The following is a 22,806-nucleotide window of genomic DNA, read 5'->3' as shown; positions in this document are numbered from 1 at the left end:
TATCAATAACCTCAGATATGCAGATGACACCACCCTTATGGCAGAAAGGGAAGAGGAACTAAAAAGCCTCTTGATGAAAGTGAAAGAGGAGAGTGAAAAGTTGGCTTAAAGCTCAACATTCAGAAAACTAAGATCATGGCATCCGGTCCCATCACTTCATGGCAAATAGATGGGGAAACAGTGGCTGACTTTGTTTTTGGGGGGCTCCAAAATCACTGCAAATGGTGATTGCAGCCATGAAATTAAAAGATGCTTACTCCTTGGAAGGAAAGTTATGACCAACCTAGGTAGCATATTAAAAAGCATTTACATTACTTTGCCAACAAAGGTCCATCTAGTCAAGGCTATGGTTTTTCCAGTGGTCATGTATGGATGTGAGAGTTGGAGTATAAAGAAAGCTGAGGGCCAAAGAATTGATGGTTTTGAACTGTGGTGTTGGAGAAGACTCTTGAGAGACCCTTGAGCTGCAAGGAGATCCAACCAGTCCGTCCTAAAGGAGATCAGTCCTGAATGTTCACTGGAAGGACAGATGTTGAAACTGAAACTCCAATACTTTGGCCACCTGATGTGAAGAGCTGACTCATTTGAAAAGACCCTGATACTCGGAAAGATTGAAGGCGGGAGGAGAAAGGGACGACAGAGGATGAGATGTTTGGATGGCATCACCGACTCAATGGACATGAGTTTAGGCAGACTCTGGGAGTTGGTGATGGACAGGGAGGCCTGGCGTGCTACAGTCCATGGGGCAGCAAAGAGTCAGACACGACTGAGCAACTGAACTGAACTGAACTGAAGAAGTGTACAGTGCATATGTGTGCATGTACAGTGTGGTATGCATCATTTCTATCAATTAAACTAAAAAAAGCTAAAGTGCAAAGAGCTAATAGCTGCCTGTACAAGTAATGGATTTCTTCTTACTAGAGATACAAACTAAGGACTAAACAACTAAATGATAAGGAAACTATAAAAGAATTTCATGTCTTAGATGAACAAAATATCCTTTAAGTTTTCATTTATGATACACATCATGATTTTGTCAACTGCAAAAAACTTGGTAATTATAGCCAAAGAAATAATTTTTAGAGAAGGCTCATAAATCAAAGCAATTCTTAGGATTAACATATACACACTATTATATATAAAGTAGATAACCAACTATATATAATTCCTACAGTATAGCACAGGGAGCTATATTCTATATTCAATGATAAACCATAATGGAAAAGAACATGATAAAGAATGTATACATATATAGATGTGTGTGTGTGTGTATAACTGAATCACTTTTCAGTCAGCACATCTGAAACTAACACAACATTGTAAATGAACTATACCTCAATTTTAAAAACAAAACAATACAGATAGAAAAACAGACCTTGTTTAAGGAAGAAGTAACACACCCTTATTTTGAAACATGCTTTGTCAGGGTTTCCAGAGACCAAAAAGTCTATTATGAACAAAAAACAAATTCAAGGTATAAGCTGTTATTGTTGTTCTTGTTCAGGTGGTAAGTCGTGTCCGACTCTTTACGACCCCATGGACTGTAGCATGCCAGGCTTCCCTGTCCTTCACCATCTCCTAGTTTGCTCAAATTCATCCCCATTGAGTCAGTGATGCTATCTAACCATCTCACCCTGTGCCACCCTCTTCTCCTTTTGCCTTCAAAGGTATAAATTATTTGCTATTAAACTGTATATACAGACTCTTGTATCCATATATAAAGTCTTCTGGTTCAGGACACCCAGTTTCCCATCACTGTTGCAGTTTCACTCACTTCCCTCAACACTCCAAACTCAGCGCCCACGAATACACTCAGGAAATCACTTGTTTTGTTTTTCCTTCCACCCTTCTGGCAAAGTTTCTGCCTAATTTGCTCTCATTGCATCTCACGATCCATTCCTTCCTCTCCAGTCCTTTATATTCCAGCTACTGGAGAAGAACAAAATGTATGTGCAGATTAGGTCTGTGACCAACATTCCCTGCCCTCTGTGACACCCTGTTTCATAGGAAGCATGCAATACTCTGTGTTTAGATCCACTCCAACAATCAAGAAATGCTCATCCTTCAAGAGTCACCTCAAATTTCATTTCCACACATGTACAAACTTGAACACTCCTCCTCTAAGTCTCCACACTGTTCATGATCCTTTTACTGTTCTGACTTTGCCAAATAATGATGCCTCTTATGGAATTGTACACTATGGATGGGATGTGCTTCAGGTTGATAAAGAACTACCCTATGGCCAATAGCAGAGCAGGGTTATCTCTTTTCAAGGATAGATGGTTTATGTTTTCAGATCTGCTCCGAGGGTTCTTTTAATGAATCATCGCCCCCACACTATCGTGGATACACTATGAATGAGCCTCAAAGAGCAGGGTTCTTTAGGATAACAACGAATGCCTTGGATTTGTATTTACTCTCAAAGAGATGATCATGCACATATGATTCCCCTTAACATACACACAATTATCTTTCTTAATATCTTATTTATTTGCCCACTCCAGGTCTTAGCTGCAACATGCAGGATCTAGTTAACTGAGACCAGGTATCCAATTCACACGCCCTGCAGTGGGAGCACAGAGTCTTACTAGCCTCTGGACCACCAGCAAAGCCCCACAATTACCTTAATGGAGAACAGGACCAGGAAGGTGTAAAACCTTGATCATCTGGAATATGGTCCAGACACACGGGACTTTACAGACACAGAACTATCGGTGCAGCCAGGTTTCATTAATTTCTCACAATCACCAGCTTTTATGCTGAGCACTAAGGATGCAAAGAGAAATCAGAGAAACTGCCTCAGGAAATACATTTTCTGAATGGAATAACCTCAACACAGATATAAATAAACTTTGACAAAAGTACTGGATATCCCAGAAGAGAAGGAGATGATTAAATCATGTAAAAAATAAAAGATGTGTTTTTGAACATTAAAGATGCAGTCTAAGAAGGTAAGGTTAAAGGACACTCAATTTTCAGGACCATGTTGGCCAAGAAGGCAAGAAGAAAGAAGATAATCATTTCTTTTGCTGAATTGTAAAAATAAAGATGGATGAGCCTACAAACAACATTTATATACCAATACCCAAAAAAGAGAAAACAGGAGCTGGTTTATAGTATAGATGAATTCCTCTAAACCAAAGAGAGCAGCAAAAGGCCAGAAATGCAATCCAAAGATGACTGAGTCCCAAAGCCCTAAGAGAGAAATGAGACCATGGTCACTCACTCCCAGGCAGGGTCCAGTCACAAAAAAATATCGTTTTAAACCTCGGGGGAGGAAAATGTCTTAGATATGTAGGAAGGCCTAGAATGAATCACCAGAGAAGACCAGAAGAGTACGTGGGCAGTGAACAGAGAAACAAAGCAGCTCGAGTCCAGCTCCCCTCCAGCGTCTGGTCTTGGCACCTTTCACATCTAGAATGATCTCCAAAGTCTCCTCAGCTTCTACACTTTACTGACTGTATGAATTCCCCATAGCAACTAGGAAAAGTCTGAGTATATCTTAAAAACTTGCCAAGTATCACTGAATGAGAGGCTTACTTTCCATAAGTAGGAGTTAACATTCTGATAGCAATTTATAAATTTTCTAATTACAAATCCAATGGGAAGGTGAGGGTTGACTAATACACAACAGAGTGGAGATCTGACTCACAGGCCCTCCTGAGAGGCTAAGTAATGACAGAAAAAGGACCAGTTTCATGGGTATGTTTCAAGGCAGTATTATCAGCCAGTATGTTTACTGGGTACCAAAAATCCCCGGAAACAAGAGACGGGCGGGGTGGGGGGGAGAGGTACTACAGGAGACATGGCCTCTGCCCTCCAAAAGCTTAAGTGTGAATATGAAGCTGGAATTGACACGATGAGGTATTAACACTTCAATGAAACAGCAATAATTCAGGAGTTTGAAGGAGAGGACACTTTAGGACACACACATCACAGAAAGAATGGGATTTAATGGAAGAAGGACTTCCTTGGAATATGTGATTAAAAGGTTAGAACAAGCATATCCAAGTCAATACCTAGAAGACAGTGGGTAGATCACAATGACTAGGGAGGAAAGAAACTAAAACTGATATTAGAAACATAGGTTTCAGCCATATGACAAGGGTCTTGGATGCTTAGACCTCATAGTGGGGTGTTAAGTTACTGCAGTGTGAGCTAGTTTTCACAGAAATCTAGGTTTTTAATTTCATGTGATCAAAAGAAAGTACCGATATTAGCAGTAAGGAATAGAATAATGTCGTTTGCAGCAACGTACATAGACCTATAGATTATCATACTAAGTGATGTAAACCAGAGAAAGACAATCATATACCACTTGTATGCAGGAATCTAAAAAAAAAAAAAATGACACAAGTGAACTTAAGAAAGAGAAATAGACTCACAGACATAGAAAAGAAACACAGTTACCAAAGGGGCAAGGAGTGATAAATTAGGAGTCTGGGATTTAAATATACATACTACTATATATATATATGTGTGTGTGTGTGTATATAATAGATAACAAAAAAGGACCTACTATATAGCTATATAGCTCTGGAAATTATACTCAATATCTTATAACAACCTATAATGGGAAAGAATGTAAAAAAGAAATATATACACATATATGTGTGAGTGTGTGTGTAACTGAATTACTTTGCTATACACGTGAAAAACATTGAAAATCAACTCTATTTCAAAAAAAATTTAAAACAACAACAAAAAACAACGAAGATAAAGCTGAAGGCTTATAGGGAGTAGACAGGAGGACTACATGAAGGAAGGAAGGAAGGAAGACATGAATAAACTCCTACAGTGTCTCTCCTGGTTTCTCTTTTGGCCATGAAACCAGCAGTGTCTGTCTTGTGAACCTCAGGAGTCAAGTAGTTTCTATACAATATTAAAAAGACTTACTTAGAAGCAGACTGTTAACAGAATCATTCCTGTTAACAGGAATAGAAATACCAATAGACTCTGCTATATGGAGTTCAAGGAGAACCCTGATCCCACTTCTTCAAGAGATAAACTTTATATTTATAAATTTCCCAGTAAGACTGTTCAGTTTTACTTTGCTTTCCAATCCCTTTCTTTTTGTAATCACCCATTTTATAGGTACTTAACTAATGTCCCCCACCATGGCGCCATGAGAGCCAAACCTCTGCATTTTCTATTTTTAACAAAGAAAACACCTAAAGATAAAGAGCAGAGATTTGCTTGGTCAGTGGAGTTCTTTGCTCTCCACGTGGCACACTTGGAAGAATAAAGATTTAAAACACATGAAATAAGGCTCCAAAAATAATTTGTTCATTGCTTCAAAGTATGTATTCCTAATGAATAACTTGCTCACAGTTTCAGAGTATTCCTAATTGAACTGTGGTGTTGGAGAAGACTCTTGAGAGTCCCTTGGACAGCAAGGAGATCAAACCAGTTAATCATAAAGGAAATCAACCCTGACTATTCATTGGAAGGACTGATGCTGAAACTGAAGCTCCAATACCGTGACCACCTAACACAAAGAGTCGACTCATTAGAAAAGACACTGATGCTGGGAAAGATTGAAGGCAGGAGGAAAAGGGGACAACAGAGGACGAGATGGTTGGATGGCATCACCGACTCGATGGACATGAGTTTGAGCAAGCTCTGGGAGACAGTGAAGGATGGGGAAGCCTGGTGTGCTGTAGTCCATGGGGTCACAAACAGCTGGATATGACCAAGAGACTGAACAACAACAACAACAAAAAATTAATATAGTTAAGAAGGCTATTAAAGAAAAAGTAACTACTATGATCAATGACATCATATGGGCATGGACACCATGTGGGAACTTAAAAGGAATTTGAGATTCTCTAAGGATTCGGAAGTCATATGTCACACACTGTGTAAGCAATTAAGACAACCTTTACTCAGGAGAATATGATCTGATCCATATTCAAGGAGGCAATTTTCTAAGCAACTTGAGCCCTTTACCTGAGAAGCTAGGCCTATTTTAATTTTTATTCCGTGAGTTAAGTAAAACTGAACCTTATCAATTCAATCTGAATTTGAATTAATATAAAGTTATACCTAGGGATAAAATCTTTAAAAAACACATGTGTGGCTAAAGCATTTTAATGAGTATCCTTTCAGATGTATTGAAATCTCAACATCAACATGCAAAATAAATCACCCTGGTGGTTTTCACTTTTGATCAACAAAGAAGAGTCATAGATGGGTGGGTAGCACAGGCTCCTCTCTATCAACCTTTTTATGTAATGATAGAAGAATATACAGTGAAAGAAAAATCTCAGTGGTGTGATCCATTTATATAAAGATCTCTGAACAAGATACCAACTTAGAAAATGTGCTGGTATTTAGAAACAAGTAGAGGAAAAGGTTGCTTCAACAGGAAAAGGATAATTTGTGCACTGCTCCCTGGTGGCTCAGATGGTAAAGCGTCTGCCTGCAATGCAGGAGACCCGGGTTCAATCCCCGGGTTGGGAAGATCCCCTGGAGAAGGAAATGGCAACCCACTCCAGTACTCTTGCCTGGAAAATTCCATGGACTGAGGAGCCTGGTAGGCTACAGTCCATGGGGTCACAAAGAGTTGGACATGACTGAGTGACTTCACTTTCAAGGTTAGAGAGACATACACGTGTGGAGGTATTTCTGTAGGTGCATGTGCATGTTACTGAGGTATAACTCACACAGAATAAAGTGCACAAATCTCAGGTATGTGGTTTAGTGATTTTTACACATGTACACACCCAGGAAACCACCAAGATAGAGACAATTATTAATACTTCAGAAGATTCTACCTGTGCTCTCTCCCAGGTCAAATAATAATCTGACTTCTATCACCATAGTGTGATTTTTGCCTTCTCTTGATCAGCATAAAGGGAATCATGCAACATGTACACATTTGTGTCTGGCTTCTTTGGTTGAACAGTAAGACAGTAAAATTCATTCATGCTGCTGCATGCTGCAATAGTTTCTTCTTTTTAATCACTGAGAATATACCATCATGGGTTTATCCATTCTTCTATGGACGGACATTTGGGTTGTTTCTAGTTTGGAGTTATTACAAATTAACCTATTAACATTCTTCTACACATATATATTTTGGGGGACACAGGCATTGCATTCAGTTTTCTTGATTGTGTACTTAGGAGTGGAATTGCTACGTCATCAGTAAGCCATCTGCTTGGCTTTTGTAGAGTTAGTCTGCTAATCAGTATTTCTCCTGAAATATTAATGGGAAAGCAAATCACTTTCAACATGCAGAATGATTTGTTTAGTTATTTCTTCTTTTATATAACGTGCATTTAAAGTAAAGTTATGCAGCACCTAGTACAATGACTCTATTCCAATACAAATAGCAGAATCATTTGGGAAACCTTTGAAAGATATTCTTTTATGTCCCCATCCTCTGCCAAACAAAATCCTATCAGTAAATGAGAATCGTGAATATTGCTTCATCACTTCAATCAAAAACTACAAATACAATGAATGGGTTAAAGAGACAGTTCTTGAGAAAATAAAAAAAGTGTTATGCAAGTGTAAGGTATTATTTTATCTAATTTTAATTTGTTTAAATTAGTTTCACCTAGAAGTAATTCACTAATTTTTTTTAATACTTGTTTCACTCTTGCTACATTTCAAATGAAGAAAACAGTTCTTGATTGAATATGGCAATCATTGCAAAGAAAATCTGCAAATTAAAGCCATAATGGTGTTTTTAGAATTGAATGCTTTTCCAAGAGTACTGATACAGAGCCCCCCCCCCACCCCCAAGCAACCATATCATCAGAAATGGGAAAATAAAATAACAAAGCAGAAAACTCATCTGAGATGAGAAGGTGAAGATTAAGCCTCCTTTCAAAATATGACATTCTGAAATTTGTCACCTCAAAGTCATATACTTTATACGGTAATGGTTCATGTAGACTCAGGGCCTCGTGAAAAACTTCTCTACAGCAGACTATTAAATTCTGGTGTCAGGTAAACAAACAAAAAGAGCACCAAACCATCTTTGTCTCCTACCAAAAATAAGTGCAAGCTATAAAGAACTTAAATTTCAAAGAGGTCATATGGGCAGGCCTGAATACAGAGAACCAGGAATTACCTGGGAAAGGATGTAAAATATACCTGACATAAAACTAATATCAGAGAAGAGAAAGCTGAAGGCTTATAGGGAGTAGACAGGAGGACTACATGAAGGAAGGAAGGAAGGAAGACATGAATAAACTCCTACAGTGTCTCTCCTGGTTTCTCTTTTGGCCATGAAACCAGCAGTGTCTGTCTTGTGAACCTTAGGAGTCAAGTAGTTTCTATACAATATTAAAAAGACATACTTAGAAGCAGAATGTTAACAGAATCATTAAACTGGAGCTGGAAATTTAAGACAGCATCCAAGCAAGCTTTTAGTGAAGAGAGCTCTGCCCAGCACCAGCTCATGTTTTAGTGGATGAGAAACCTGTATGTGGGTCAAGACACAACAGTTAGAACCCTGTATGGAACAACGGATTGGTTTAGGATTGAGAAAGGAGGACCACAGGGCTGTCTGCTGTCACCCAGTTTGTTTAACCTATGTGCTGAGCACATTATGAGAAATGCCAGGCTGGGAGTTACTAGCTGGGATCAAAATACATGGGAGAAACATCAACAACCTCAGATATGCAGATGGTACCACTCTAATGGCAGAAAGTGAAGAGAAACCAAAGAGCCTCTTGATGAAGGTGAAGGAGGAGAATGAAAGAGCCAGCTTAAGACTAAATGTTAAAAAAACCTAAGATCATAGCATCCGGCCCCATTACTGCATGGCAAATAGAAGGGGAAATTGTGGAAGGAGAGACAGATTTCCTCTTCTTGGGCTTTAAAATCACTGCAGATGGTGACTGTAGCCATGAAATCAGAAGACATTTGATTCTTGGCAGGAAAGCTATGACAAACCTAGACAGTGTGTTGAAAAGCAGAGACATTACTCTGCTGACAAAGGTCTGTACAGTAAAGGCTATGGTCTTCCCAGTGGTCACATACGATTTTAAAAGCTGGACCATGAAGAAGGCAAAGCACCAAAGAACTGATGCCTTCAAACTGTGGTGCTGGAGAAGACTTCTAACAGTCCCCTGGACAGCAAGGACATCAATCTGAAGGGAAATCAATCCTGAAACACTCACTGGAAGAACTGATGCTGAAGCTGAAACTCCAGTATTTTGGTCATCTGATGTGAACAGCTGACTTACTGGAAAAGTCCCTGATGCTGGGAAAGATTGAGGGCAGAAAGAACAGAGGGCGTCAGAGGATGAGATGGCTGGATGGCATCACTGATGCAATGGACATGAACGTGGGCAAACTTCAGGAGATGGAGAGGGACAGAGAGGCCTGGCATGCTGCAGTCCATGCGGTCGCAAGAGGCTAGGTCCTATACCACATGTCTGGGCAACTGAACAACAACAATGGAAAGACCAAATGCTTATTATATCATCAAAATGGGTATCCAGTGTCAAGTAAGGAGAAGAGAAAAGGTCAACAGTATATCCCCCTTGGACTTCTCTGGTGGTCCAGTGGTTAAGATCCTGCACTTTCAATGCAGGGAACATTCAAAACAGGTTCGATTCCTGTTTGGGGAACTAAGATCCCAAATGCTGTGTGGTGTGGCCAAACAAAAAATAAAGGTATATTCCTCTTGTCTGAAAGGGATGCTGAAGCAAAACAAGAACCCACCATTTACCTGATGGGATCAGTGATTAGAGTGCATATTTCTCTCCCTGGACTATTCCAAAAATTCCAAGGATTCCTTCATTATTTGTGGTGCCCTTTCCTTAAAGCAAAACAAGGCACCCTGAAACCTTTCATATACAATGTGTCAGCTTTAGAAACTGTAGTCTCCTTTGTAAACTACACCAATTTCTCATGATGAAACAAATGCTGAGTCTTTCTTCACAAAAGGAACATCTGCTCCCTAAAATGGTCACCTTTTTCATCCCAAAGGTTCACGTCTCACAACCTTGAACACTTGATACTTTCAAGGCCCATCTTAAACACCAAAATGAAGCTTCAAATTTAACACTGCTTTTACCCTTGGTGATTCCAAATCACAGTTAAAGAAATAAAAAGCCTGGCTCTTCTCTTTCAATCAATATAATTCCCTAAGAGTTCAACCCTCAAAACATTCACATAAAATATTAGCTTTATATATTTAGAAGAGATAAACTTAACCAGCAAGGTGATCAATCAATTTTCAATTACATTTGGCATCTGGAGAAGATGATGGTGCATGTTCTTACAACTGACATTAGTCATCAAATGAGGGGCTTCACACTTCAAGGATTCCACAACGCCCTTCCCCCACCCCCACCCCCCACCCCACCCCCGGCTATGAAAATCAGCACCATGAATCACCAATAAAAGTAAAGCTTTTTCTTAACAATCCACCTAGACACCCCACATTGTTACAATTTAAAATGAACACACATAGGGGTATTTTAAATGCTCCATTTAAAGCCAAATAGATGGCTACAATTACCTAAAGATCTGCAATTAAACAGATTCATAAAAAATACATTTTTAAAAGGATTTTCTGTAGAAGATACCAATGAAAATACATAATGTGTGTATGTGTATGCCTATAAATAGACCTCTCTCTTTCTAAGTTCACCTTTAAAATTTTTAGCATGGGCTATAAAGTTCAGAGTAGAACTCTTAGCAGTCTGATTTAACTGATAATGACCCTTTCTTTATGCTCTTAGAACAAATGGCTAAAACAAATATTCCAAAGCACAAATTTCAGCATGAAATTCAGTTCACACATTATTCTGGATACTTACTACATCAAACTTCTGAGTGATGTTCCCCTGGACATCAAGTAAATAAACCTTGCCATAATGTGTGCCCAGTGCCAAGAACTGTAAGAAGAACAGAGGGGTAGAGGGGTCAGTTTCTTAATGGACCACCCATACAATTAGCAATTAAACCACCTGCAAAGTCAAGACACTTAATGTGTAAGTGATCTGCAATGCCGTGGAAGATACACATTCCTTCGAGAAGGCTTGTTTCCAGCTTCAAGGAAATCGCAGAACAGGGCCTACTTTATTGTGATCGCGCAAGCTAGCTAGCTGTCAGAATGACTCATGAGGACCCCCATCTGCTGACAACAAATGGTGTGCAAGCAGTCTGTATACAATGCCTGATGGACTGAGGCAGCAAATTAAAGGGTATTTGTGAAAGCACGATCAACCTATGGTTGAACTCAGCGTTTGAAGAGAATGATTAAGAAACTACCCTTCATTTATGGCAAATGTGTAAATCTGTGCTATCATTTAAGTTCAACACACACACACAGACATGCACACACACAACAAAGTCTTCTTTTGTAGAAAGGAAAATCCATGCCACATTGAGAGATGCAAAAACTCTGATGTACTTACACTATCATCATGAGAACACCTCACTAAAAGTAAATGATATTGTCAATGTTCATTTTCGAATGCAAAAAAGAAAAAAATCCTTTTCTGTCACACAAATAACTGCTGAGCTACATATTCATGGTATGACACAAAACACTAGTTCATAACTCTCAAGGCTACTTCATTCTTTGAACTAACCCTAAAGAAACGAGAAGAAACTTTAGAACTACCTGAAATAAGACATGAGATTTCTCTTGCCTTTTATTTCTCTAAGCAGTCCTCAAAGAGTTCCAAAGTCTCTGTATTTCATTGCATGTGAGCCTGCCTCATCGCAACCTAGAACAAAATGCTCAGATTTACAGGCACTACTGAGCGTTTCAGTCAAGCAGCACCATCTTGAAAAAATAACCTTACAGAAAGTCAAGATTTAAAAGGATTTCTTGAAATGGAATTGCTGAAAATGAAATTTCAGATCAGGTGCTTAAAATATGAAGCCACATTAAAGAGTCACCAAAAGGGAAAGAAGGGGTTCATTAGAAATTCAGCCCCTGCAATGCCTTTCACTCCTGCAAGGTTGCCTTTTTTCAGAAAGAAAAAAAAAAGTCCCCCGGGTTAAAAATCAATACTGGTTAATAAAACATCAGGTGAGCAGACATAACTAGGTGTGACGATTCCGCTGCACAGGCCTGCCTGAATGCACCAGGTGCCAGGCCGATTACTCATCCAGGGCAGACAGCAGGCCTGGTGAAAACAGGATGCCGGGGCCCTGGAAAGAGAAGGGGAAAGAGCTAACTCTGCGGGGAGAGGAGCCTGAATATTTAAACCAAACAGGGCTGTTTCCTCCCAAGCAAAAGAACATTCTAATCAGAAATAGAGGACTCAGAGGAGTGGGATTTTTTCTCTGTAGTGACACTCCGACAATATCTGAAGAGAAAAACACCACATAATACTAGCTACAAACAGACAATACTTCTTTCTGAGGCATCTGTGGCCCAAGAATGGGTTTTAAAGCACACTACACCCAAGTGCTTGATGGTATTGACTCTCCTCATAAATACTGTATTTATTGATAGTTTGCTGAAAACTAAGGGGCTTGGGTCCTTAAAATACTTTAATGCTGGGTCACTCTCTGATAGCCCTTTGAAGGCCATTCTTGAACTTCCAATTATATTTTATCAAAATTTAAAGGTTCCATGCAGAGTACTTTATCCAAATAGGAATTCCTTCCCCCTTCTTTTTTTTTTCAAAATCACTAATTTCTTTTGTTTAATGTTTAAGATAGGAAATATAAAATAATTATTTTAACATTAAAGTTTCAACCTAAAACTGTAATTACTTTAGCAGATCTCTGGAGGAAAAATGGACCCGTTTTTACGACAAGCTACTTTTTGCTTAGAAAAACATTTCATCCTTTGGATGAGACAAACTATTGTTGCCTTCTTTTAGAAAGAAATAACTATGGGCTCATAAAACAGTCAAATTTGATATGGCAATTGTATAGTTCTTTAAAAATTTAAACATCAACAGCTATTAATGAGTCATACTTTCATTTGCTAGTGGTTTTGACTATTTGAAATACAGGTTAAAAAATGCATAATTGGCCACAAATCACAAACAATATAAATCTTTTAAATATGATTCTCCTTCCAGACATGAAAAGCTTTGCACTTTTGTAACTACCAAATTTTTTTTTTCCTTTTAACCTAAGAGAACTTAAAATCCAGCATGGGCAAAGAATAAACTTAATTAGCTCCTTTCGGATTTAAACACAGAAACCTGATTCATAAACTAGCATTTGGGCACCCAATCCTTCTGAAGCATCTGCTAACATAACTGCTTTCACTGAATAATTAGACTTTTTGTTAAGTAAACAAGTGGAAGAAGTAATAAGCAGTCTTTTGGACACTACAAAAGAAACAAGAAGCAGCACGTTTCAAATGTGGTCAGCTGTATAATAATATCTATGTTTCCCCTGGTGCTTCACGGTATTCCAAGCACTAGAGCAGGGAGTCCCTACAATTACACATGAGGAAATGAGTTCTGAGAGTTGATGTGACTTCCCCAGAGACAATGAACAGCAGAGCTAGAATAGGAATTAAGAGCTCAACCATCCTCAACTGGATCAGATACCTGGTAAATAGAGACATGGGCCTCAGATCAAGAGTGCATGTACTCAGGACTTGCCTAGTGGTCTAGTAGTTAAGACTGAACCTTTCAATGCTGGAGGGTAGGTTTGATCCCTGGCCAGGGAGTTAAGATCCCACATGCCTTGGGGTCAAAAACTGAAACTAAAACAAAAGCAGTACTGTAACAAACAGCAATGGCAACCCACTCCCGTACTCTTGCCTGGAGAATCCCAGGGATGGGGGAGCCTGGTGGGCTGCCATCTATGGGGTCGCACAGAGTCGGACACAACTGAAGTGACTTAGCAGCTTAGCAGCAACAAATTCAATAAACACTTCAAAGAATGGTCCATATTAAAAAACAATAGGGTGCATATTCTCAAACTTAGTCTGATTACAGTTCCCACTGTCAGGCTCCTTGGCAAGTTGGAATAAGTATGGTGTTAACAAAATTTGATCTCTGGAGAGGAACTTTGTTCTCCTTTTCATCCATTTTGTGGTTTATTCAGCACACATACACAAAACACCTACAATATGCTTAGACAATAAGCAAGTATGACTTAAAAGGATGAAGTTGTACAATAACAGACAGACATAAAAGATTAATTAAAATTAAATCTAAAGAGTATCCTTAAAATGCAAGTACAACTGACTCTTGAACAACACAGGTATGAACAGGGAGTATCCACTTATACACAGATTTTTTTCAACAGCATATAGTTGGTCTTTAAACAGTGGTAGAGGGGAGCAGGTGTAGGGGCACCAACCCTTCCTGCAGTTGAGAATCTGCATATAACTTACAGTTGGTCCTGCAGATCCACGATTCCTTCAGATCAGGGGTTCCACAACCTCAGATTCAACCAACCAGGGACTGTGTAGTACTTCAGTATTTACTATTTGGAAAAAAATATCTGTGTATAAGTGCACCTGAACCAGTCCAAATCCATGCTGTTCAAGGGTCAACTCTGAAGGAGAAGCTAGACAGCAGACACCAAGGCAGAGAGGGAAGGCCTATGGTAAAGACCATTTGAGGCAGCAAGGATACAGTTTGCACAAAGGCATGTGGTCACAGAAAAAGCAAGACCAGGTGAAAAATTACAAGTAGTTTTATGTGGTAGAAGCATCCGGGGGAAGAGGCAGGTAATGAGACTGACAAGGCTGGTTAATAGAAGGCTTCTGTCCCTGGTGTGATTCCGTCCTGCGTGGCTGCTCATTCGAATAGTAGTCGTTTAATTCCGTCCAGCTTCTCTCCCACATAAGTGCATGCCACCAACCCATGGAGGATTCAGTGGACACGGACATGAGCCCCTTGAGGCCCCAGAACTATCTTTTCGGTTGTGAACTAAAGGCTGACAGAGATTATCACTTCAAGCTGGATAATGATGAAAATGAGCACCAGGTATCTTTAAGAACGGTCAGTTTAGGGGCTGGAGCAAAGGATGAGTTACACATTGTTGAAGCAGAGGCGATGAATTATGAAGGCAGTCCAATTAAAGTAACACTGGCAACTTTGAAAATGTCTGTCCAGCCAACGGTTTCTCTCGGGGGCTTTGAAATTACACCACCTGTGTTCTTACGGTTGAAGTGTGGTTCAGGGCCTGTGCATATAGAGGACAGCACTTAGTAGATGTGGAGGAAGATGCAGAGTCAGAAGAAGAGGAGGAGGAGGATATGAAACTCCTAAGTATATCTGGAAAGCGTTCTGCCCCTGGAAGTGGTAGCAAGGCTCCCCAGAAAAAAGTAAAGCTTGCTGCTGATGAAGATGACGATGATGATGATGATGATGACGATGATGATGATGATGATGATGATTTTGATGAGGAAGTTGAAAAAAAAGCTCCAGTAAGGAAATCTGTACGAGATACTCCAGCCAAAAATGCACAAATATCGAACCAAAATGGAAAAGACTCAAAATCATCAACACCAAGATCAAAAGGTCAAGAATCCTTCAAAAAACAGGAAAAAACTCCTAAAACACCGAAAGGACCCAGCTCTGCAGAAGACATTAAAGCAAAAATGCAAGCAAGTATAGAAAAAGGTGGTTCCCTTCCCAAAGTGGAAGCCAAGCTTATCAATTATGTGAAGAATTGTTTCCAGATGACTGACTGACTATTCAAGATCTCTGGCAGTGGAGGAAGTCTCTTTAAGAAAATAGTTTAAACAGTTAAACTTAAAAATGTTCAAATTTTTCCATATTATTTCATTTCTGTAACAGTTGATATCTGGCTGTCCTTTTTATAATGCAGAGTGAGAACTTTCCCTGCAGTGTCTGATAAATGTCCACGTTCCATTGCCAAGAATGTGTTGTCCAAAATGCCTGTTTAGTTTTTAAAGATGGAACTCCACCCTTTGCTTGGTTTTAAGTATGTATGGAATGTTATGATAGGAATAGTAGTAGTGGTGGTCAGACAGATGGAAATGGTGGGGAGACAAAAATATACATGTGAAATAAACTCAGTATTTTAATAAAGTAAAAAAAAAAAAAAAAAGAAGGCTTCTGAATAATTATGGAAGGATGAAAGGTAGCAAAGTTTGTGGGCGGGGGGGGGGCGGGGCGGGTAGGCAAGGTGTCCAAATCATGAAGATATGAGGAAGCCAATACAGAATTCCAGGATGGAGGAGTAGACAATCAGATCTGAATTCCTGGAAGATTATTTCAGTAGAAAATGTTATAAATGGATTAGGATGAAATCAAATTTGAAGGAAAACAGATTGTTTCCTGGCACTTTCATTAGTTCATGGGAAAAATGACGAATGCCTGAACTAAAAGGTCCTTGGCTCAGGATGGGTGTGGATTCAAGCAGGTGACTTTGGACTAGAATCCAGACAGAAGAGATGTTGTAAGAAGAGCCCGTGGTGGCTGCCAGAACACTACACCTGTGGCAGAAAAGTTCAGACATCGGGCCAATTACACAAGGAGGCAAGATCTCAGAGGGCCCTAAACACATGAAGAAGGAGCTCAGACTTTAGCAGAAGAGGAAAATCAGACCTGAGTTGCAGAATCGATATTTTCCACAGAGCATTCTGGCAACTAGGTGAAAAAAGAGCTAAAAGCAAATTAAAAAATAATAATAAATAGGAGGTACACGAGTGTAGGGAGGAGAAGATGAAGACCTCAGCTAGGGCAGGGGTGGTGAGAAAATCACCAGGACTTAGGGAATGACTGGGTGGAAAGGGAGAGTCAGTTTTGCCTTAGGTGCTGCCACCAAATGGGGCAGAGAAAACAAAAGAACAAATGCAAGGGAAGGAAGAGAAAAAAAAAAAAGAGTTCACTATGGACATGGTGAGTGACACGTAAAATTAGAATCGAAGGTACAGGTGTGTAAGAGGTGTGTAAATAAACAAGCACACTAATCTAGGGAGGGTCAGGGTGGAAGTGGCCACAGAAATCATGAAACTAAATCAAGAAAAGTAAATATTCAGAAAACAAGTGACCAATGGACCAAATCTTGGGAGTGGAAACAGTGACAGATTTTATTTTTGTGGGCTCCAAAATCACTGCAGATGGTGACTGCAGCCATGAAATTTAAAGATGCTTACTCCTTGGAAGGAAAGTTACGACCAACCTAGACAGGATATTAAAAAGCAGAGATGTCATTTGCCAACAAAGGTCCATCTAGTCAAAGCTATGGTTTTTCCAGTCCAGCCATGGGAGAACTGGACTATAAAGAGAGCTGAGCGTTGAAGAATTGATGCTTTTGAACTGTGGTGTTGGAGAAGACTCTTGAGAGTCCCTTGAACTGCAAGGAGATCCAACCAGTCCATCCTAAAGGAGATCAGTCCTGGGTGTTCATTGGAAGGACTGATGTTGAAGCTGAAACTCCAATACTTTGGTCACCTGATGCGAAGAGCTGACTCATCTGAAAAGACCCTGATGCTGGGGAAGATTTAAGGCAGGAGGAGAAGGGGACGACAGAGGATGAGATGGCTGGATGGCATCACTGACTCAATGGACATGAGTTTGATGTCCAAGCTCTGGGAGTTGGTGATGGACAGGGAGGCCTGGTGTGCTGCAGTCCATAGGGTTGCAAAGAGTAGGACACGACTGAGCGACTAAACTGAACTAAGAAACAACAGTTAGAATCCAGACTCGGAATAAAGGACTGGTTCCAAATTGGGAAAGGAGTATGTCAAGGCTGTATACTGTCATCCTGTTTATTTAACTTATATGCAGAGTACATCATGCAAAATGCTGGGCTGGATGAAGCACAAGATGAATTCAAGACTGCAGGGAGAGATATCAATAACCTAAGATATGCAGATGATACCACCCTAATGGCAGAAAGTGAAGAGGAACTAAAGAGCCTTGATGAAAGTGAAAGTGAAAGAGGAGAGTGAAAAAGCTGGCTTTAAACTCAGCATTCAAAGTACAAAGACCATGGCATATTGTCTCATCAATCCATGGGAAATAGATGGGTAAACAATAGAAACAGTGACAGACTTTACTTTCTTAGGCTCCAAAATCACTGCAGATGGTGACTGTAGCCATTAAATTAAAAGGCAGTGGCTTCTTGGAAAAAAGGCTATGACAAACCTTAACACTGTATTAAAAAGCAGAGACATTACTTTGCTGACAAAGGTCCATCTAGTCAAAGCTTTGGCTTTTCCAGTAATCATGTATGGATGTGAGAGTTGGACCATAAAGAAAGCTGAGCACCAAAGAATTGATGCTTTTGAATTGTGGTGTTGGAGAAGAATCTTGTGGGTCCCTTGGACTGAAAGGAGATCCAACCAGTCAATCCTAAAGGAAATCAGTCCTGAATATTCACTGGAAGGACTGATGTTGAAGCTGAAACTCCAATACTTTGGCCACCTGATGTGAAGAGCTGACTCACTGGAAAAGACCCTGATGCTGGGCAAGATTGAAGGCAGAAGGAGAAGGGGACGACTGAGGATGAGATGGTTGGATGGCATCACTGACTCGATGAAGGTTGAGTCTGAGCAAGGTCCAGGAGTTGGTGATGGACAGGGAAGCCTGGCGTGCTGCAGTCCATGAGGTCGCAAAGAATTAGACACGACTGAGTGACTGAACTCACCTGAACTGATCCCCACTTCATGGATCACAGCCTTATCATGGTGAAGGGACTTGTGTAACTTAATGAAGCTATGAGCCACACTGTGCAGGGCCACAGAAGATGGATGGGTCATAGGGAAGAATTCTGACAAAGCGTGGTCCACTGGAGGAGGAAATCGCAACCCACCCCAGTATTCTTGCCGCAAGAACCCCAGGAACAGCATGAAAAAGCAAAAAGATAGGACAATGGAAGATGAGCCCCCCAGCCCTTGTGTGGATCACAACAAATTTTGGAAAATTCTTCAAGAGATGGGAATACCAGACCATCATACCTGCCTGAGAAACCTCTATGTGGGTCAAGAAGCAACAGTTAGAATCAGACATGGAACAATGGACTGGTTCCAAACTCGAAAAGGAGTACATCAAGGTTCTATATTGTCACCCTGCTTATTTAACTCATATGCAGGGTACACCATGCGAAATGCCAGGCTGAGTGAATCACAAGCTGCAATCAAGATTGCTGGGAGAAATATCAGTAACCTCAGATATGCATATGATACCACTCTAATGGCAGAAAAATGAAGAGGAACTGAGCCTCTTGATGAGGGTGAAACAGCAGATTGAAAAGCAGGCTTAAAACTCAACATGGGCTCTGTGGGAGAAGGCGAAGGTGGGATATTTCGAGAGAACAGCATCGAAACATGTATATTATCTAGGGTGAAACAGATCACCAGCCCAGGTTGGATGCATGAGACAAGTGCTCGGCCTGGTGCACTGGGAAGACCCAGAGGGAGCGGGTAGAGAGGGAGGTGGGAGGGGGGATCGGGATGGGGAATACATGTAAATCCATGGCTAATTCAAGTCAATGTATGACAAAAACCACCACAATATTGTAAAGTAATTAGTCTCCAACTAATAAAAATAAATGAAAATAAATAAATAACTGTCCTTTAAAAAAAAAAAAAAACTCAACATTCAAAAATCTAAGATCACAGCAGCCAGTCCCATCACTTCATGGCAAACAGAAGGGGAAAAGTGGAAGTGGTGACATATTTTCTTTCCTAGGCTCCAAAATAACTGCAGACAGTGACTACAGCCATGAAATTAAGACACTTGCTCTTTTGAAGAAAAGTTATGACAAACCTAGATAGCATATTAAAAAGCAAAGACATCACTTTGATGAAAAAGGTCTGTATAATCAAAGTTATGGTTTTGCCAGTAGTCATGTATGGATGTGAGAGTTGGACCATAAAGAAGGACGTGGCTTAATCACTAATTCGTGTCCAACTCTTGCAAATCCATGGACTGTAGCCCACCAGGCTCCTCCGTCCATGGAATTTTCCAGGCAAGAATACTGGACTTGGTTGCCATTTCCTTCCCCACAGGATCTTCTTGAGCAGGGATCAAACTCAGATCTCCTGCAGTGCAGGTGGATTCTTTATTGACTGAGCTACCAGCTCCCAAGAATTGATGCTTTTGAACTGTGGTGCTGAAGTAGACTCTTGAGAGTCCTTTGGACAACAAGGAGATCAAACCAGTCAATACTAAAGGAAATCAACCCTGAATATTCTTCACTGTATAGTGAATACTCTTCACTGAAAGTCCTTCACTGGAAGGACTGGGATGCTGAATCTGAAGCTCCAATACTTTGGCCATCTGATGTGAAGAGCAGACTCATTGGAAAAAGATCCTGATGCTGGGAAAGACTGAAGACAAAAGGAGAAGAGGGTGGCAGAGGATGAGATGGTCAGAGAGCATCACTGACTCAGTGGATGTGAATTTGAGCAAACTCTGGGAGACAGTGAAGGACAGAAGAGTCTGGCGTGCTACAGTCCATGGGGTTGCAAAAAGTCTTACATGACTCAGTGACTATACAACAACAAAAGCATGAAATATCAAAAATGGGCTCATTTACAGAATCAGAAAGTAGATCAGTGGTTACGTGGGGCTAGAGTTATGTCTGTTCCATGATACAGCATGGATTGCTAGGAGAGAAGGGATGAAATGCAGTGAATGACAGATGTGGCCAACAAGGACCATAAGCAGGAGGGAAAGGATGAGCTGGGCAAACAGTCAGAAATTGAGGCTGATCATGCTTGATAGTTCCCATTTTCTTAATGAAATAGAAATGACATCATCATCTGAGAGTGTAGGGATGGTGGCTGAAAAGGCGGATTGGGGATGAAGGAGCTGATGAAGGACGAACAAATATCAGCCTGTTAAGTGACATGCACACCTCGTACAGAAGGTGTACCAGCACACGGCGGGTGACCGTGTTGTTAAGGCACTGACTAAGCTGAGTTTAGCTCGGGCCGTGGGGTTGAGGCGGGTGGTGTGGGGCATCCTTGACAGCAGGGCCATTAGACAATTGAATCTGCTGGTAAACTTAAGTTAGAATGACTGACCACTTGACAGAGACAGAAAAGAAAAAGAATGGATTAGTGATCAGGGCTCCATCAAGTCACAAAACACGGTTAGTGGGAAGACAAACACAAAAGCCTGAAGGACAAAAAGATTAAGAGTGTTGCCCAAAATATCTTCAAGTTCCAGGGATGGACATAAAGCCTCCAGAATGTGGCCTTAAGGGTAGAGAGATGAAACAGGGCTGAAGGAAAGTGTTCTGGAAAAACAATAGAGAAAACACAGGTCCTGTTGGCATGCTGAAAGCAGGATCTATTTATAACAGAATGAAATCTGTAATAAAGGGGAACTGGGTAGAGGCAAGGAGATAGATGAGGCAATACTGCTAGTAACAAGGGGATAAAGCCAAGAGATGGATCAGAGCCAGGTGCCTGCCTTCAGTGGAGGTACCAAGGCTCACTCATAGGGCTCATGGGGAAAAGAGAGCAATGATCAGAATGCCTTGCTTCTAATATTCCAATTATGTCCTGGATTGTTTTGGTCTATAATGGAATAAGGATCCTGTATAGTACTTAGTCTGGACTCAAAAAGTTGGTGGGGGGTTTTTCTATAATGAAGACTGAGATGTGGAATATATTTATTCATTCATATAATACATAAAAAATAATTTGGGGCCTTTCTATTGATTCCTAAGGCCTCCAATCTACTCTTACAAAAGCAATGAGCTCCAGAATATTTCTCATCTTAACAATTTCCTACTCTACTACGTAAGATCTGAGGAATTAAGTGCCAGAGTTACTGAGAATCACTTGCTCCAGATCTTTCACAACCATCATCTTCTTCTATTTGATACACTGTGGCCATGGGTGGTGTGTGTGTGTACAAATACCTTGATATAATATCTCTGGTTGTCACTGTTTGAGTTTTTCACTGGTGAGAAAGAAGAGAGGAAGAGTGGCAGGGAGACAATTACCGTAAAAAACCACCACCCAAAGCATCAGACCTCAAAGCATCAGCAAACATATAACAGAAACAAGTTACAGAAGCATCCTCCACAGGCCACCTTACTTTGTCATGGACCGTCATGCAGCTAGCAGCATCCTTCTGAAGGATTTCAGTTACCCCATTGGAGAGCCTTTCGTACTTCAGTTTGGGCTCCTCTTCACTCTCTTCTTCCTGCATGGAAAACAGAGATGACAGCCCTCAAGGACATATCTGAAAGAGTCAAAGACTCAAAACACATGTTGTAAGGTGGAACCAGAGGTGGTTCCCTCAATGACTGTCAACAACCACAACTACAGCTAAGGGTTAAGATTCTCATGTTTCATTTTTGCCAACTGGCCTATCAACTGCTACAACTTCAAAGGCAGAATAAATCTGAAAGCTGGAAAGAGGACTACATATACCTTCTGTTGACAGTAATCAACTTTAGTACATTGAGAAAATACAAAACCGTCTGTCCCACTATTCGGACAAAAGCCAATAAAAGGTGCATAGGCAAAATACTTGTCAATGTGCCCTCATGGACATAAAACACAGCAATGAGACAGGAATACAAAAAACTTCCAAAAGACACAAATTCTGTATTTCAAGATTGCAAGCATTTTTGTCAGATTTGAGAATATCCAATTTTATTTAGAAAAATTATAAAAATTAAAATGAAAGAAAATCAGAAATTTTATATAAAGCAAAGTACATACTTACTCTTCAGATAAAAATATTTTAATATTAATTTTAAATAACTGAGAAATCATGAATGGATATTACTACTTAGTTTATGTTAGAATATACACTGCTGACTATCATCTGAATAAACCTACTTATGCATTAAAATGTTCTTAATCTTTTATATATGTTATTACTAACTTTAGATGTTCAATTTCACTGTTGATATAGCATCATAAGACATCCTTAATCTTCAGAGTTACAAAGTTTGGAATCT

General features: G+C 40.1%; 1 protein-coding gene, 1 non-coding gene and 1 pseudogene across 4 annotated transcripts in view; 2 read left to right on the top strand and 1 right to left on the bottom strand.

Moving 5' to 3' along the window:
- VPS41 (VPS41 subunit of HOPS complex) overlaps positions 1-22,806 on the bottom strand; it is a 197,594-nt gene that overhangs the window by 135,019 nt on the left and 39,769 nt on the right. The window contains exons 1-3 of one of the 3 annotated variants that reach the window (XM_061165674.1): positions 21,933-22,040; positions 14,291-14,382; positions 10,788-10,865 (exon numbers count right to left, since the gene is read on the bottom strand). Coding sequence is in view for 2 of the 3 variants with exons in the window: in XM_061165672.1 (XP_061021655.1) it covers positions 10,788-10,865; positions 21,933-22,040 (186 nt within the window). In the remaining variant the exon portion in view is untranslated. Of the gene's footprint in view, positions 1-10,787; positions 10,866-14,290; positions 14,383-21,932; positions 22,041-22,806 lie in introns of those variants that run through there. The other 2 variants (XM_061165672.1, XM_061165673.1) reach the window with 2 other exon arrangements.
- On the top strand, positions 6,391-6,462 carry TRNAC-GCA (transfer RNA cysteine (anticodon GCA)). Its single transcript has one exon. It is a non-coding gene; the product is annotated as a tRNA-Cys (tRNA).
- Positions 14,475-15,981, top strand: LOC133072854 (nucleophosmin-like; annotated as a pseudogene).

The sequence above is a fragment of the Dama dama genome, chromosome 18 (genome assembly GCF_033118175.1).
Source record: "Dama dama isolate Ldn47 chromosome 18, ASM3311817v1, whole genome shotgun sequence".
NCBI classification, from domain to species: domain Eukaryota; kingdom Metazoa; phylum Chordata; class Mammalia; order Artiodactyla; family Cervidae; genus Dama; species Dama dama.
This window is presented reverse-complemented; position numbering and strand designations above follow the sequence as displayed.